Source organism: Anolis sagrei, chromosome 1 (genome assembly GCF_037176765.1).
Source record: "Anolis sagrei isolate rAnoSag1 chromosome 1, rAnoSag1.mat, whole genome shotgun sequence".
NCBI lineage: Eukaryota > Metazoa > Chordata > Lepidosauria > Squamata > Dactyloidae > Anolis > Anolis sagrei.
Window position 1 is genome coordinate 264,368,478 of NC_090021.1, and position 15,451 is coordinate 264,383,928.

General features: G+C 37.9%; 1 protein-coding gene across 2 annotated transcripts in view; it reads right to left on the bottom strand.

The window, feature by feature from the left end:
• Positions 1-15,451, bottom strand: part of NELL1 (neural EGFL like 1) — a 604,942-nt gene that overhangs the window by 414,461 nt on the left and 175,030 nt on the right. For both annotated transcript variants that reach the window (XM_060765757.2, XM_060765749.2), the window contains exons 8-10: positions 13,051-13,185; positions 12,197-12,299; positions 1,330-1,403 (exon numbers count right to left, since the gene is read on the bottom strand). In XM_060765757.2, coding sequence (XP_060621740.1) covers positions 1,330-1,403; positions 12,197-12,299; positions 13,051-13,185 — 312 coding nt within the window. The remainder of the gene's footprint in view (positions 1-1,329; positions 1,404-12,196; positions 12,300-13,050; positions 13,186-15,451) is intronic.

Consider the following 15,451-nt stretch of genomic DNA (forward strand, 5'->3'; position numbering starts at 1 on the left):
CTTATTCCAACCAAGTGGCAAGGAATAATGAGGTTTTTTTCATTGTCTTCATGGTTTGGTGGTATAGTTTATAGTAGCACTAGAAAATTAATAAACTTCTTTTCTGAAGAACTGAAAATGGGGACAGAGGGAATACGTCATATATTTCCTTTGGTGCACCAACCCTCTAGATCAGGCTGTCACAAGGACAGCCAGTAAATAGCTAAAATGTATCCTTTATTCTTATCCGCAAGCTGTTTCCCCAAAATATCTGCAACCAAGCACTTGCCTATTTTCGTAACAATTCATCCTGCTCTGCTCATTGTTCTTTTCTTTTCATTCTGCTTATTATGGTCATGAACTCATACAACAGTCAGTCAAAAGTAAACTTCTATAGATGGATTTGTCCTCCAGTGTATTATTATCTTAGGACAGAGACAAAGCAATTACATATTTAAAGTTTAGTTTACAGATTAGCCTATCTGAAGTTTGAATATAAATGCACCCGATTTTTTTTCATGCAAATAATGAACTTAACATAGTGTGAAAAGCTGAAACAGCATCTCAGTTAAACCAAATATTTTCTTAAAGACAGGAAAAATGGTTTAATTTATCTGATTCAAATTCTAAATCGAGAAGCATTGCTGTGCTCTTGATGACATCTATATAGGAAATACAAGTGTTCTGAACATATTTTTACCCAAGGGCCTAACAACAATTGCCTCAAGAGAAGTCTAATTAGAATGTAAGGTAGAAATGAAGTCATATGTGACAGAATGGTGACTTATACTTTCAAAAGTAGTCTGGAATTATGAGCTAGTCAAATACATCTTTTCAAAGTTAGAAGCTGATGGCAATTACCATGAATAGGCATGAGGACCAAATGCACATATATACATTACATTAATATGATCCACAATGTCTTAATACAACTAGTTATACAGAAATCTCTACATATACAATATAATTTGACAATATATGCATGCATAAAATTAAATAATGTTATTTTTATAACTTCGACAGGCAAATTTCTTCATCACACATTTGTTTTATACGGCTCTTGAACCAAAGGTCTCCTATCCAGATCTCTAATCACTACATTTAACCAGATTTTCCCCTAACAGACAATTAATATGGCGAAATCTAAAATGATTGGAGATGTGCAGGAATGTTGAGGACAGGATTTGCACACATGTCCTTCAGTAATGAAGTAGTTAACACATTTATAACAGAATCCCATGCGTGTCATTTTGGAAGCAAATCCCACTGAGTATAATGGGCTTATGCTCAAGTAATTATGCACATATTGACACTATAGAAGTTTTTTTGAAGAAATTTGAAGAAACTTACCCGACATTCTCTGCAGTTTTTTGTTACAATCTTCTGACCTTCTGCTAAAACTTTTCCTCCATAGATGCATTTGGCTAAAAAAAATTAAAAATAAAATAAAATAGTAGTTGTAAGTGCATATAACTTATACTGTCGAGTAAAATCATCATTTAAGTAAATATAGATATACTATTGTAAATATGATGTGGTCATTTTGCTTTTAGTAGCAGTCAGTGTTAATTGCTCTCATTTTATCTGACCATAATAATAAATTCATTACAAAAAACTATTTTTTGAAGCCTTTCACCACTCACCCTGACAAACTTGTCTACTTAGTGACCTGAAATAACAGCAAGCACATAACAGATATTGAACTCAATTCATTAACAGAATTACTCATGGCTGTGACATTCAGTAGATCAGTGACAGAACATTTGTATTAAGGTATGCCTGCAAAGCTTATAGGAAGTATTGAAGAAGTGGATCAGATGCATTAAATCCTCCAACAGCCCTAGCCAACACAGGCCATGATGAGCAGCACTAGGAATGTTACATTGTTTCTGCCTTGGATTCCCATCTCAGGCTTATCCCCGATAAGCCTGAGAAGAAGATCTTTCTTCTCGAGGAGTTGAGAGGATCGTTGGGACAAAAGCAAACAAAGTAACCTTTCTATAAAAATATGCTGCTTTTGTTACATAAGCTTATAGATTTTTTTTCCAATTGTTGGCTTTTGGCAACCAAATGAAAACCTAAATTTCACATATTTAACCCCTTATCTTACATTCATCATGCTAATAAATTTTACAGTGAAGTGGCAGCGAAGCAATTCCGGCTCCCAGGCTGCCAGCTGATGCTTTCCCATCCCACGTGGGGAAGCATCGGCAATGTGCCAAAGTCCCATTGTTCCTTATGAAAACAGGGTGGCCTCCATGTTGGCAGTGTTGGCACCCCACTATGCTGCTACGTCGGTTTGCTCATGGAGCCCCACCAGAAGTCGCCATATGTTATTTGATGGGTGGCATGGGGCTCCATGAGCGAACAGGAGCAGGAGCATCCTAAGACACTTCAGTTGTCCCATGTGATGAGGTCCATAGCTAGTTTTAAGGGGGAAAAAATTGTATTCTTGTCCACGCAGAGGCAACTTCACCAGGCCAAGCCTCTTCACAAATACATAAATATCTGGGTTGTTGTAGGGTTTTTTGGGGTTATATGGCCATGTTCTAGAGGCATTCTCTCCTGATGTTTTGCCTGCATCTATGGCAAGCATCCTCAGAGGTAGTGAGGTCTGTTGGAACTAGAAAAAGGGGTTGCTATATCTGTGGAATGACCAGGGTGGGGCAAAGGACTCTTGTCTGCTGGAGCTAGGTGTGAATGTTTCAACTGACCACCTTGATTAGCATTTGATGGCCTGGGTGTTGTTTGGTGTGGCTTGTTAGTGCCTGGAGCAATTTTTTGTTGAGAGGTGATTAGCTGTCCCAGATTGTCCCCTCTCTGTTGTTTTGCTGTTGTAATTTTAGAGGTTTTTTTTATACTGGTAGGCAGATTTAGTACATTTCATGGTTTCCTCCTTTCTGTTGAAATTGTCCACATGCTTGTAGATTTCAGTGGCTTCTCTGTGTAGTCTGACATGGTGGTTATTCGAGTGGTCCAGCATTTCTGTGTTCTCAAATAATATGCTGTGTCTAGGCTGGTTCATCAGGTGCTCTGCTATGGCTGATTTCTCTGGTTGAAGTAGTCTGCAGTGCCTTTCATGTTCCTTGATTCGTGTTTGGGCGCTACGTTTGGTGGTCCCTACGTAGACTTGTCCACAGCTGCATGGTATACGGTAGATTCCTGCAGGAGTGAAAGGATCCCTCTTGTCCTACAACAACCCAGTGATTCCAGCCATGAACAATACATAATACATACATAATACATAAATATCTGTTTTTAAAGAGTATTTAAAATAATATTTCTTTTCCAGTTCTTTGAGAGGTATCTAAAATAGCACAAGAAACCTCTTTTTGGACAAGAATGGTACACTAAACTGTTTTAAAGTCATTTGAGAAGGATATATTCCATACACCATGCTAGATATATGTCCATGAACTCTGTAACTTAACTGACCTCTAGATTTCTGGGTATTATATGCTATCTAGGTCACGTTGCTACCAATTACATGATTTCTTGCACCCAAGGGCTTCCAAGAAGACTGCATTTATTTCCAGAGTCCTTATACAGAGTTAGTGATCCACAGATATTCCTTCATCATGTTGTGCCAGCGGTGACATAGTTCCTGTCAGCATATTTATAGTTCATGCCAAACAAGAAGAGGAAAGAGGTTTTTCTGTTTGATCTTGGTTTTGATGGGAATAGTACTGGTGCCTCAAGCAAAGATATATAAATGCAATGTGAACAGAGAACAAAACTATGCTCAGATTGACTGGCCTTCAGTTCTTAAAGACTCTCAATATCATTGATGTTCCTGGTTCCGGAGATATCCATTCCATTGCCACAGTGATACGCATTTCAATGTTACATGCTTGCAAGTCATTAGTTACATGATTGGCTTGAACAAGGGGAAAATTGGCTTAGATTCTCTTCTCTCAGTAGATGTAGTCCTACCAAGATACCCTGTTAGTTGACCTATTATTAAAGTCAGGAAAAAAATTCCCCCAGATTGAGTCATTTGTACAGCTAACCTGTGAGCTTTTCATAGACAAATGTTGTTCTCAATAACACTATGTGTTACAAACCTAATTCCTGGCTTTCTCACACCTGTATGGTTAACAACCATAATCAAAAAGTTGTATTCTTTTAATCACAATAAGAAAAGAAAACTAAACAATATCACACTTCAAACTATTTTGACACATTTCCCCTCCACCAATCTCAAACTTACACCTTTAAATAGCAATTTTCTGTATTTTCATTTATTTCCCTTAGGATGCATATGAAAAGATTTTAAATAAATGTACGATATCCTTGCCCCACATTGAAGTAATATTAAGTGTCTTTCAGTGTTCTTTTAGGCATTATATTATGGTTTTCACTCTTCTGTATAGATTTAGTTTCAATGCATTATAATTTCAAATTGTGTTAGCATGTGGAAGAATGAATGGATTTTGAGAGACACCCTGCCACAGGGAAAAAAGCAATGTGACTAGTATTCCATTTGGCTCTAGGACAATAGCAGAAAAACTGGACTAATTCTGGCTTCTACTTTTAGCTTTGCCTCTCAAAAAGTCTAAGAAATTTCACCAACTCATCCATCTCTTTATTCATATCCCATCTTTCATCAAAATGACCCAAAGAACAATTCCTCTTTTTATTCATGTATTTCTCCCATTTGTATCCCACTTTCCTTCAATGAATTAATAACAACATACATTACTCTCCACCTGTGAGGTGAGCCAAGCCAAAAATAGCAACTTAGATCAGGGTCACCCAGTACATTTCATGGCTCAGTGGGAGCTTGGACTCTCCCCCCCCCCCCCCAAAGTACAAGACACATCCTTTAACCACCATACCACACCATCTCAGTACTTATTTCTAAGAGAAAAATGTCAATTTTCTGCAAGAACAAGTGCAGAACTGTAAGACCACAAGAAAAGTATTTCAAGACTATGCAGCAGGGGTTGGAAGCATGCACCAATGCTGATTTGGAAGGGATGTCACATCATTTAGAGTTTGTGCTTGGGCTGAGAGCTCAAGACATTGGGAAACTGTGGAAATGGGAGAAACATTGTCGTGACATCTATAAATATGTACCATATACTGCCTAGAAAGTACTCATGTTACACCACAGCACTACACACAAGCCTTATAAAGCCTACTTTGAGATCCATCAGTTTCAGCCCCGTTTTGCACACTCCGACTTTAGCTCTTGCAATATAATGTTTGAAAAATAAAGGGGGCCCAGGATACAGACTAACTATGGGATTTCTATCTGAATGTAATAAATAGATTTTATTTATTAATATATTCAGTTCAACCGATGATTGTAATTTGGGAGGAGGGTTGCTCAAAAGAGGTAGCCTAATCAAAGGAAACATAGTGTCAAGTTTACAACATTCCTAGTTTCTCTGTAGCCAAGTCAATGTCAAAGTTGTTGTTGTTGTTCATTCGTTCAGTCGTCTCCGACTCTTTGTGACCTCATGGACCAGCCCACGCCAGAGCTCCCTGTCGGCCGTCACCACCCCCAGCTCCTTCAAGGTCAGTCCAGTCACTTCAAGGATGCCATCCATCCATCTTGCAATGTCAAAGTTACAACACAAAAAGCAACAGCAACCAAAGACTGTTATTTTAGTATTCTTTATGGTTTTTTAAAATCTCATATTCATAGCAACCACATGCAGGTCCAGGCTATTTGACTGACCACATCCTCTTGTACAAACTTGCCCAGGTTCTGAGATCATCAGGAGAGGCCCTTCTCTCAGTCCCACCTCCATCTAAAGCTTGACCGGTAGGAATGAGAGAACAGGCCTTCTGTCTCAATGGTTACCCCTCAACTCTGGAACTACCTATTCAGGGAAACCAGAATGCCCCCTGTAATGAAATATCTAATTATAGTATGGGTTTTAAAAACGTTTTATTAAGGTTTGTATATTGCAAACGCAGGCCAGATTAAGGTGCAGCTGTTTGTTGATGCATTGCCATAGTAACAGAGTTTGCAGTAGAAATGTATCTATTTCAGCAGAGCTCAGGAGCCAAGGGGGTGGAGCTAACTGCCAACAGGAGGAGAGCAGACATTTTAAAATGTTAGCTAGTCTTTGGCCAGCTGAGCCAATGGGAGCTTGTTTCTAGCTAGGTTAGAGCTAGACCAAGGTGTTTAAGTCTTCAGCCTTGATATTCAGAGTGTTAATTGAACCAGTTTGAACTAGAAACTAGTTTGTGAGCTAGGGGAAAGGAATTCCCAGAAATATTTTGTGCCTTCAGTGGGAGAGCTGAAGTAAATAAAAGGCAAAACTGTGCCTAAGTGCCAGTCAGTGCAACTGAGAATAAAAGTGTACTCTGAGAAAGAATACCATTTTAAAGTAAAGCAAGTTATTAAAGTCAGATTGGCAAGAAGATAAACCATTCTGGAAGCTATATAGCAACCATTTCAAGTGTTCATGATAATAAAAGTTAATTGTAACCTTAACTAAGGAATACTGAGAAGAAACTACTGTGTAACACTAAGCTTTGTGTGCCCAAGAATCCTTAAATAAATATTTCTTTGTTCAATTTCTTATAACAAATACTTGTGTCAAGTTTCTGAAGTGAAGATTTACCTCAAGAAGATGGCTGAAGATCATCTGGAAAAGGATTCAGTTTATAGTATTGGGTTACACACATTAAAGATTCTCATACAAATCATTTTAAAGGCCAAACCTCTTTAATACAAAGTTTCTTTCAAGCCTCCCCCAGACAAGTGTCTCATACAAGCCTATCTCTCTCAAACCTCACATAAACACAAATATATTTTAAATATGATAAAGAGCTCAGCCACACCACCACTATCCTACTCTCCTCTTCGCCCTGTTTTATTTGTTGGATTCTCATTCTTATTACACCCCTCTTCCTACTGTCCTTTCGGTGACAGGCTACAACCTTCTTATTCAGACAGGCTTTTAAAGAAGAAGGTTTCCAATATCACTTCTGTGGTTTTTAACTTTATGTTTAAATAGTTTTTAATTGTGAATTTTAATACTGTTTCTATTTAATTCTGTTTTAATGTTTGCATATTTGTATATTTTAAATTGTATGCTAATGCTTTTATGTCAAGCTGCTATGAGTCTCCTTCAGGTGAGATAAAACTGAATATAAATAAATACTATAACAACAACAATAATATAGCTTGTCATAAAAGAAAACAAGGAGCAAAACACAGCAGTGCCAACATCATACACTGACTGCATTTCAGAACTCTATGATTGAATTGAGTCATCCCTTTCCTTTTGGTAGCCCTGGATTACAAAATCCCATCTCAGAAATTTGCTCTTTTTCCTCATGAGTGTATACTAGGCAATGCCATGCCATCATGCCATGAGTTCACCAATTAAGTGAAGCCCAAGTCCCCTAAACAAGTGGATATGAAAGAACCCACTGATCCTATGAAGACTATGAAATAATACCAGGGGTGATGTGCTTCAAAGATGACTGGATATAAGTAAAGGATGGGGTAGAATCTCTTTCTTCTCAAAAAAAAAAAAAAGAGTTAGTGGGTAAATGCCTGGGCTAAACACTTTGCTATGGAAGACATCTAAGGACTAGTTAACTGTGTGTAATTTTCAATGAAGTAAGAAAGCAGAGCTTTACAAGATTCAGTATTGTGAAGGATGTTAGAAAGAATGTCTATTTACAATATTAGCCTTACAAGTGGAACCCATGAGCTTCTATCTTGGCACCCATCTATATGGCTTCTGGCTGCTTTGTATCATTCCTCTGAATTACCTCTGCCAAAAGATCCTTCACCATGGGTGGTCCTATTAACTAGACCATGCCTCTGGTTTGGCTTGCCAGAGCTGCTTATTTAATTTATTTATTGAATTTTGATCTCACATTTCTCTTGAGGTGGGATTTGAAGAAGTTTGACCTTGTAGTCTGCCTGGCCTAAAGAAGGCTAATGAAAGGTGCAGGTGCATTTTTCAACTCTAGATATAACTGGCCACATTCCAGGGATGCATGTAGACAAGAAAGGAAAACCTTGAGAATAGTCAGACTTTGCCTTCAAAACATCTCTGAGCTCAAGACCACATTTTGTATTTGAGGGATTAACTGAAGATGGGTGGAGAGAGTAGAAATCTCTTTTCAAAAATATGTTCATTCATTTCTAAAGTGTAAAATGCTTGCTGCTTTAACCCATGAACAAAAAAAGACAGATAATCATGCTGTTCAATATGCCCTAAAGAAAGAGAATTACTGTTAAGGGTATTATTCATAACTAAACATATAAAGTGCAGAGAAACGAATCCATGCAGTATTATCAGTATGGGTAGCTTCACTGATTGGTATTGTGTGCCCCAAGAGAACTATGTCCCAAGTATGTCATTTTTTCAAGGCACTAGCAAATGCAAACTATTTCAATCAACTACAATATGCCTATTTCTCTAAGAAGAGATTTCAAGACCATACTGGACAAACAAATCAAGTTTAGTGTCAATCAAAGCACTTGGGGCAAAGACTAATCAAATTTTAATCAGATCACATAAAAGAAAAGAAAAACTCTGCAGGTGCATTTTCTGATCTCTCAACTATGGCTAAGAAAACTACAAGTGCCCTAAAGGCTTATAGGCACTTCCTTTTTCTAATTTCTAGTTCAAATTCAGCTCTATAGTGACTGTTACATTTCAATCGTGATTAACAAGACAATGGCCTAGGATCATGCCTATGAATTTCTCATGCTAGATTCTGGAGAAATTAGAGAAAGTCTCCTTCAATTCAACAGTCAAGCACATTCCCACTACCTGCTATGAAATATTGTTGGCTGGTGAAATGGAGATGTCATATTGAGCACTGTGCCCATCAATGAAAGAGAAAGGATTATCATTAGAGGCAGAGATGCCTGGGACTTCTTCCTCTTCTTTAATCACCATTTTTGCTCATTGCTATAATCTATTCATGTCAGGAAGGAGTAAAAAGCCAATCCCCATGGAGCATTATAGAAAAAATTAGGTTCTCAAGCAAATCCTGAATTACTACAACTGAAGGCATGGGTGATTGAGCAGAATTCCTTTACTCAAAGTTATTTGCTCAGAGAAATGCCCTCTTTGCAGCTGTGTTTGGCAGGAACAGTGATCCCAGTTATTTTGCCCTTCTTCCACAACCATGACTCACAGTAATGAAAGAATCTTTCTCCTTCTGTATTAATTTTTGGATAATTTTGCTCCCACTAAGTGTCGATACACTCAACATTGTTTTCTCAGGGATGATCAATCTGTTTAGAGAATCTGGCATTCTCCTAAAAGGGATGAAGAGGGTGGCAGAGAGACGATCACTGTTACTGTTGCTCTTACAATGATGAAAATGGAAGCCTGTGTCAAGTGAGGAGGCTAATCAAACCTAGGAATCCTGTATTTACTGTGTGGAAGACTATCTTCTTCTTGATGAGAAGAAATTCAAAGCTTCACTGCTTTCTGTTTCCTGACTTACCTTTGGCTTGTTAATAAATGGTGAAACTGTTAGTGAGTTTAAGTGGTTAAAGGGATATACTGATTTTTTTTTCAAGAAATTGTTTCTTGCAAGTAAGGAGGAGGAGGAGGAGGAGAAGTAGAAGGATTCTTACTATTCCCATTATCCCTATATTATACTGGAAAATGTACTCATGGTAATACCACATATGTTTACCTAATTGGGTGGGTATCTGTTATCTTTTAATGATGTAACTTTGTTAAAGGCATTTGGGGGAGGACAAGACCACAACGTTAAATCCTAATCAGGTAACATTATTCGTGGTTAATAGACTGGATGAAATAATGCTGCTTATTTCATTTGGTCAAATCTAAACTAAATAGCCTGGGGGTGAGGGAGGAAATGGTGGGTGCCAGTTACATACTCTTCAGTGGAGCCAGAATGGTTTCAGCCAATGAGCTGTGAAATTTCTTACTGTGAGCAATTAGAATTAAAGCAATGAAATTAAGTAGATAGAAAAAAAGGGTAACAGCTACAGACTGCTAAACTCCATTTTATAACACAGAACTAGCCATTCATATACAGATACCAAGCACTGGTTCTTCTAGTCTAGTTATTGTCTACTTCAACTGCAGCAGCTTTTTGAGGTTTTATTTACTTGTTTATGAGATTTGTTTCCCACTGTAATCCCAATGGGACCCAAGGTAGCCCAAAATAAAAAATAACTAAAATAAATGCAGTGAAAAAAATGAAAGAGATTAAACATTAAATCATGTTAACAGCATTACTTTTTTTTAAAAAAAAAAATGTTATTTTGTGCTATGCTGATGGTTCCCCCCACCACCACCTTCCCTGCCTCTGTTCATCTCAGAGGAGTGAAGTCTCACAGGAGGAGTTGAACTTATGAAACTAATGAATTTGTTTCTCATGGCTTGGAGGTCTGGGTTGATTTGTAGATCTATTGCTTACTGACCTTCACACATCTGAAAACAGGGATCAGCAGAAAGCCTGGTCTCAGATTGTACAGAGTGCCCTGCAGGGAAAACCAGAACTTCCATTGCATTAAATCCATGTTCAATTTTATTTTTCTCCTCTTATAGCTACTCTGAGTTGTACAGAAGCTCTTGCAGTGATGGATCATATCTTGACAGAAGTTTGGTATTCAGACAGTTTTTATACAACCAAAAGCAGTTATGGAAGCATCTGTAAATGAATTCACTGCCTCTACAGTAACTGAGGTCATTGTCCCCCACATCCCCAAAAGCTAGTAGCCAGTAAAGTTGCTGTAACAAAGAAAGCACCAATGGCGACATGCTCCCCTGTCCATTATACAGTAAGATTGTCCACCAAGGCAACAAAATAATTTCGGTCTATTGTCAGGTCTGACACCAGATTGAAATGAGTATAGATAACATATTTCATCCAGGAACCTTAGGAACTGAGTCATCACTACAGAATAATAATGGAATACAAAACTGTCTCTTACAAAACTGTTCCCTATATACTTTAATTGAAGATACTATGATTTGAACTACAGTTCTCCATAAGTTCTGTCATGGGTTTGAGCAGGCCCGTAGCCAGGAGTTTGATTCAGGGGGTGCTGAATTTGATTCTGGGGGGGGGGGTGAGTTTGATTGGGGGGGGGGGGGTTGAGGATATACCCTAGCAAACCTTTTGTATCATTACCCCAATTCCCTCATGCATATGGGATATATTGAGCATGGTGATCAGATCATGATATGAATAAACATAACAGTTTAAATAATGTACCAGTAAGGCCTTCTCATGAACCACACTGAGAATTGGGGGGGGGGGTGGGCTGAAGCTCCCCCCCCCCCCCCCCCGCTACATGCCTGGGTTTGAGGAAACATTGGTCAAGTCCTGGTCTATTGGTAGGTCCTGAGCTGCAGCCTTATCTGAAAGGAGAAGACTTTTAATTTCCCAGAAAAGATTTAACATTGCTTCACCTGAGGATTGTGGGAAATGAATTTGTCAGTACCCAGTAACCCTGTGTCAAGTGCCCAAGGGTGTTAAAGCAAAAATACTGAGACTAATGTTTACATGAGAAGAGCTCTACCACAATGCTACAGCAGCAGGCATTTAAAGGCGAGACAATACACCAAAACCTAAGCCTGCAGAGGTAAAACACAGCATGCTCCCAAACTAGTTTTATCAATTCTAATTAATCATCTGTTGTTCTACTTTTTCAGTTGCTTTTCAAATACAGTTTTTTTCTCCCCCTTTCCCCCTTCCTCTTCTTCTTAGTTTTGTTGCTGCAAACTGCATTAAAAGTGCAAAAGTAGTTTGTGCTCAGTTAACTCAGCCTGGGGGAGAAGAGAGGCACAAACAAATGTTTGATGAACCAAAAGCAAGATGCTCCAGCCTCTTCCAACCGGAGTGATCTTCTTCTTAATTATACTCTTAGGTATATATTCTGGTTGTCATCTATGAAATGTTGGAAGTTATGCAACACCTCATTTTCCACCAATATGGAACCTAATGCATTTCACCACACTGATTAAAATGAAGTACATTAAAAAAGAAAATAATTCACAAATATTATTAGAATTATATGAATGGCATTATTTCTTTAAAATGCCAGAATTTTCTGAAATAGCCTTTATCCTTTTTTCCTAAAACAGAAATTTATATTATAAAATTACACTTTTTCCCAATGCTACATACAATTATCTGTGAATATGTAGATGAAGAGCATCTGTCTCCATTTTTATAATAGATTTCATATATCAGAAATCTGCAGAATGAGGGAGGGGGGACGCCTTACACCTATACTTACATTTGCATACTTTACAGCATTGGCCTGCTATATGGACTGGGAGGCCATCAGGAGAACAGTTCAATGGTTGGCAGGCCATCCTCCGGCATTCCACTACTCCATTCTGTGCAACAACAGAAAAAAAAAAGAAATTCAATCGTGTGTCCATTCAAAATAATGTTTTGGAGAAAGCATGATCTAATATGTGACAAAAATCACTTAATCAATTGTAGCAACATTGCAAACCACAATAAAGTAATTAATTTAATGGCTAGAGGCATATCATAGCCTGAATTCTGTTAATAGACCTATCCAAAGAAGACTTTTTTAAAAATCAAAGGGGTTTACCTATGCTTTCGATTACCATTTGACAATTCACTCAAAGTATTCCCAACTCTAGTTGGGAATAACCAACAGAATTCCAGCCCATACATTATTTAGATATACATTATTTTCTTAACACCTGCCAAAAAAACTATTTTCTTTGGCAAACAAAACATTTTTCTGATAGTTATCAAATAATTTCAGAACAACAACATTTACATACTAATTCAACATTTGTTCCTACAGTGTTCAACATGATAAAATACCATAAATAGGATATACATATTGTTGTCATGCAAGATGCAACTTATGCATAAAGATAATGCTTTCATTTCTCATACTCTGTGGTGATACCTTTCTACACTATAAACAGGAAACCCTATTTTTAAAGCCCATCTGAGGTATTTTTAGATGCATAGTGCATTTTGCTTCTTCATTCTGCTCTAAATATACAACCAATAAAACAGCTTTCAGAGCTAGTGTTCAAGAACCTATATGAAAAAAATGTAATGAGGTGCCTTACTCCCATATGTAAGTTATAAGTGCCTTACTTTGCATGTGCAATTCCTGCAGTAATCATCTTCTGCCCAAGAGTCTTTGTCTCGATAGATCACTCCATTTACTTGACAAGTCTTCTCACAGTGACAGTTTTCCAACTGACTAAGCCTCATTTCTGCATAATTTAGCTAGAAATGAAAGTTTCTTGGTTTAATTTCCAGAATTCATGCACATAGCTTTATATAAGTCTTTATAAAAACCAAAACAAAGAAGCAGCTAACTGATTTTCAACATATTTGCATTTTGTCATATCAGCAAAAGTCACATTGAAACAGGAGAACTTTAAGCTGATCTAATCTGTTCAGATCCACCAACAGCAATGAAGCACAAACAATTTACACCACATATACACTAGTCTCTAGGCATATTACTGGCTCTTCAAGCTGAATTAGTCAACTATTTCATGAAGTATGGAGCTAAACCACATGACAATCATGACTGATAAAAATGCAAAGAAAATACACATTCTCCAGAAAATATAACTATTTATTATTTTTTAAAATATTTAAAATAGTTTAAAATACATAAAACAGAACATAAAAGTACAGCATACCACTTATTTAAAACACATTTAAAAGGGCAAGTATAAAAACACCTGATTAACTTTATCAGTCAGCTTGATGTTTGGCCTGGTCTCTAGCTGAACCCACAAGATGCACATCCCCAGAAATGGCACATTAAACCTTGTTACATTACTAGACATCAATTTCCATTTCCTCCTTGTGTCACTCTGCATATTCCTCTCGGTCACTGCCTAGGTACAGGTAATGCATCTGTGGAAGATTTTTTTCTTGTGGCTCTTTGGAGGCTCATGGCTCTTTCACACTCACATTCATTCACACACACACATCCACTCACAGAGAGTAATCCATACAGGTTACTGGTTCTTAGATATGCCCACCACAACTTTACAATAGGACAGGAAGGAAACTGGAACCTGATACCTAACTCTAACCATAACCCTAACCCTTCTTTGGACAAGTCAGTTATGGCAAGGCCACTCACTCGTATTAGGGATGCCTTTGAGGAACTTTGCAAGTGAAGGCTTTCAAGAGGATACTTAGCTTGGGAGCTCTTGTTCCTGTTTCACTCCCTGGGGACAGGAATGATATCTTTACAGAGGCCCATGAAGATATGAGTTCCTATATCTTTCCCTTGGAAATATGCTAAGAGATGACCAAATCATTCTAATACCTCGATCAGTTGCCCTATGATGTGTTTTCATTTCAGCTACAATTGTCAGTTATTTTTGAGTGAGAAAATTAATTTTTTAAAAGTAATCAGAACACTAACTTCCTTTTGATCATGAAATAGTAACCATAACTAGAATTTGTAGAGTGGTGTGCCAAACTGAATACACAAGTGAATGAAGCCTCTTCTACACTCCCCTATATACCAAGATTTGATCTCAGATGATCTGCTTTAAACTAGATTATATGAGTTTCCACTGCCAAATAATCTGGTATCAGATCCTGGGATATGGGGGCAGTGTGGAGGGGGTCTGAGATTTAAGGCACATAAAACTATGTATCTGGAATTATGTGTGTCTGTTTAGTCTGTATCTAGTCTGGGTTTAAAGCCAACCTTAAAAACTGTGGCACAGACTCTGAGAACTAGGAAGCCCTGGCCCTTGAGTGCTCTAACTGGAAGTCAGCTGTGACCAACAGTGCTGCAGAATTCAAAGAGGCACAAATGGAGGGCGAAAGGGCGAAACGTGCCAAGAGGAAGGCACATCAAGCCAACCCTGACCAGGACCACCTTCCGTCTGGAAACCAATGTCCTCACTGTGGGAGAACAAGCAGGTCACGAATAGGGCTCCACAGCCACCTATGGACCCACTGTCAAGACATCACATCTGGAGGACCATCATCCTCAAGCTACGAGGGATCGCCTAAGTAAGTAAAGTACATGTAGTAAAGCATAGGAATACAACTGAGCTGTCTGATTTAAAAGTTCAGTTGCTGAAAATCAAGCTTGCAGACTCAGGTTAAAATATTAAGTCATGTGGAAATTACATATGAGCTAAAGCACAGTGGTTCATCCAAACAAATCTGAAGTGTAAGTTGTTGGTTCATCACTGAGCTAGTTATGAACTCACTGAATGGTCCCATGCAGACAGCAACTCAATTGTAATTCCCTGTGCAAGCTGTGAGGAATATGTTATCCAACTGTAAAAATCTTCAGTCCTACACAGAATGGCCAATGGTTAGGAATGACAAGATTCTGATTCTACAAGACGTTCCATATCTCGTTCCATAATATACTGGTCCATTTTGTATGATGCTACTGAATGGAAAATATTTGCAACTCTTTTAAAAAAAGTATTTGTTGAGACATGTGTAGAATAATGTATGCATATAATGTATAAATATAAAAGATGGGATCAGAGAGAGC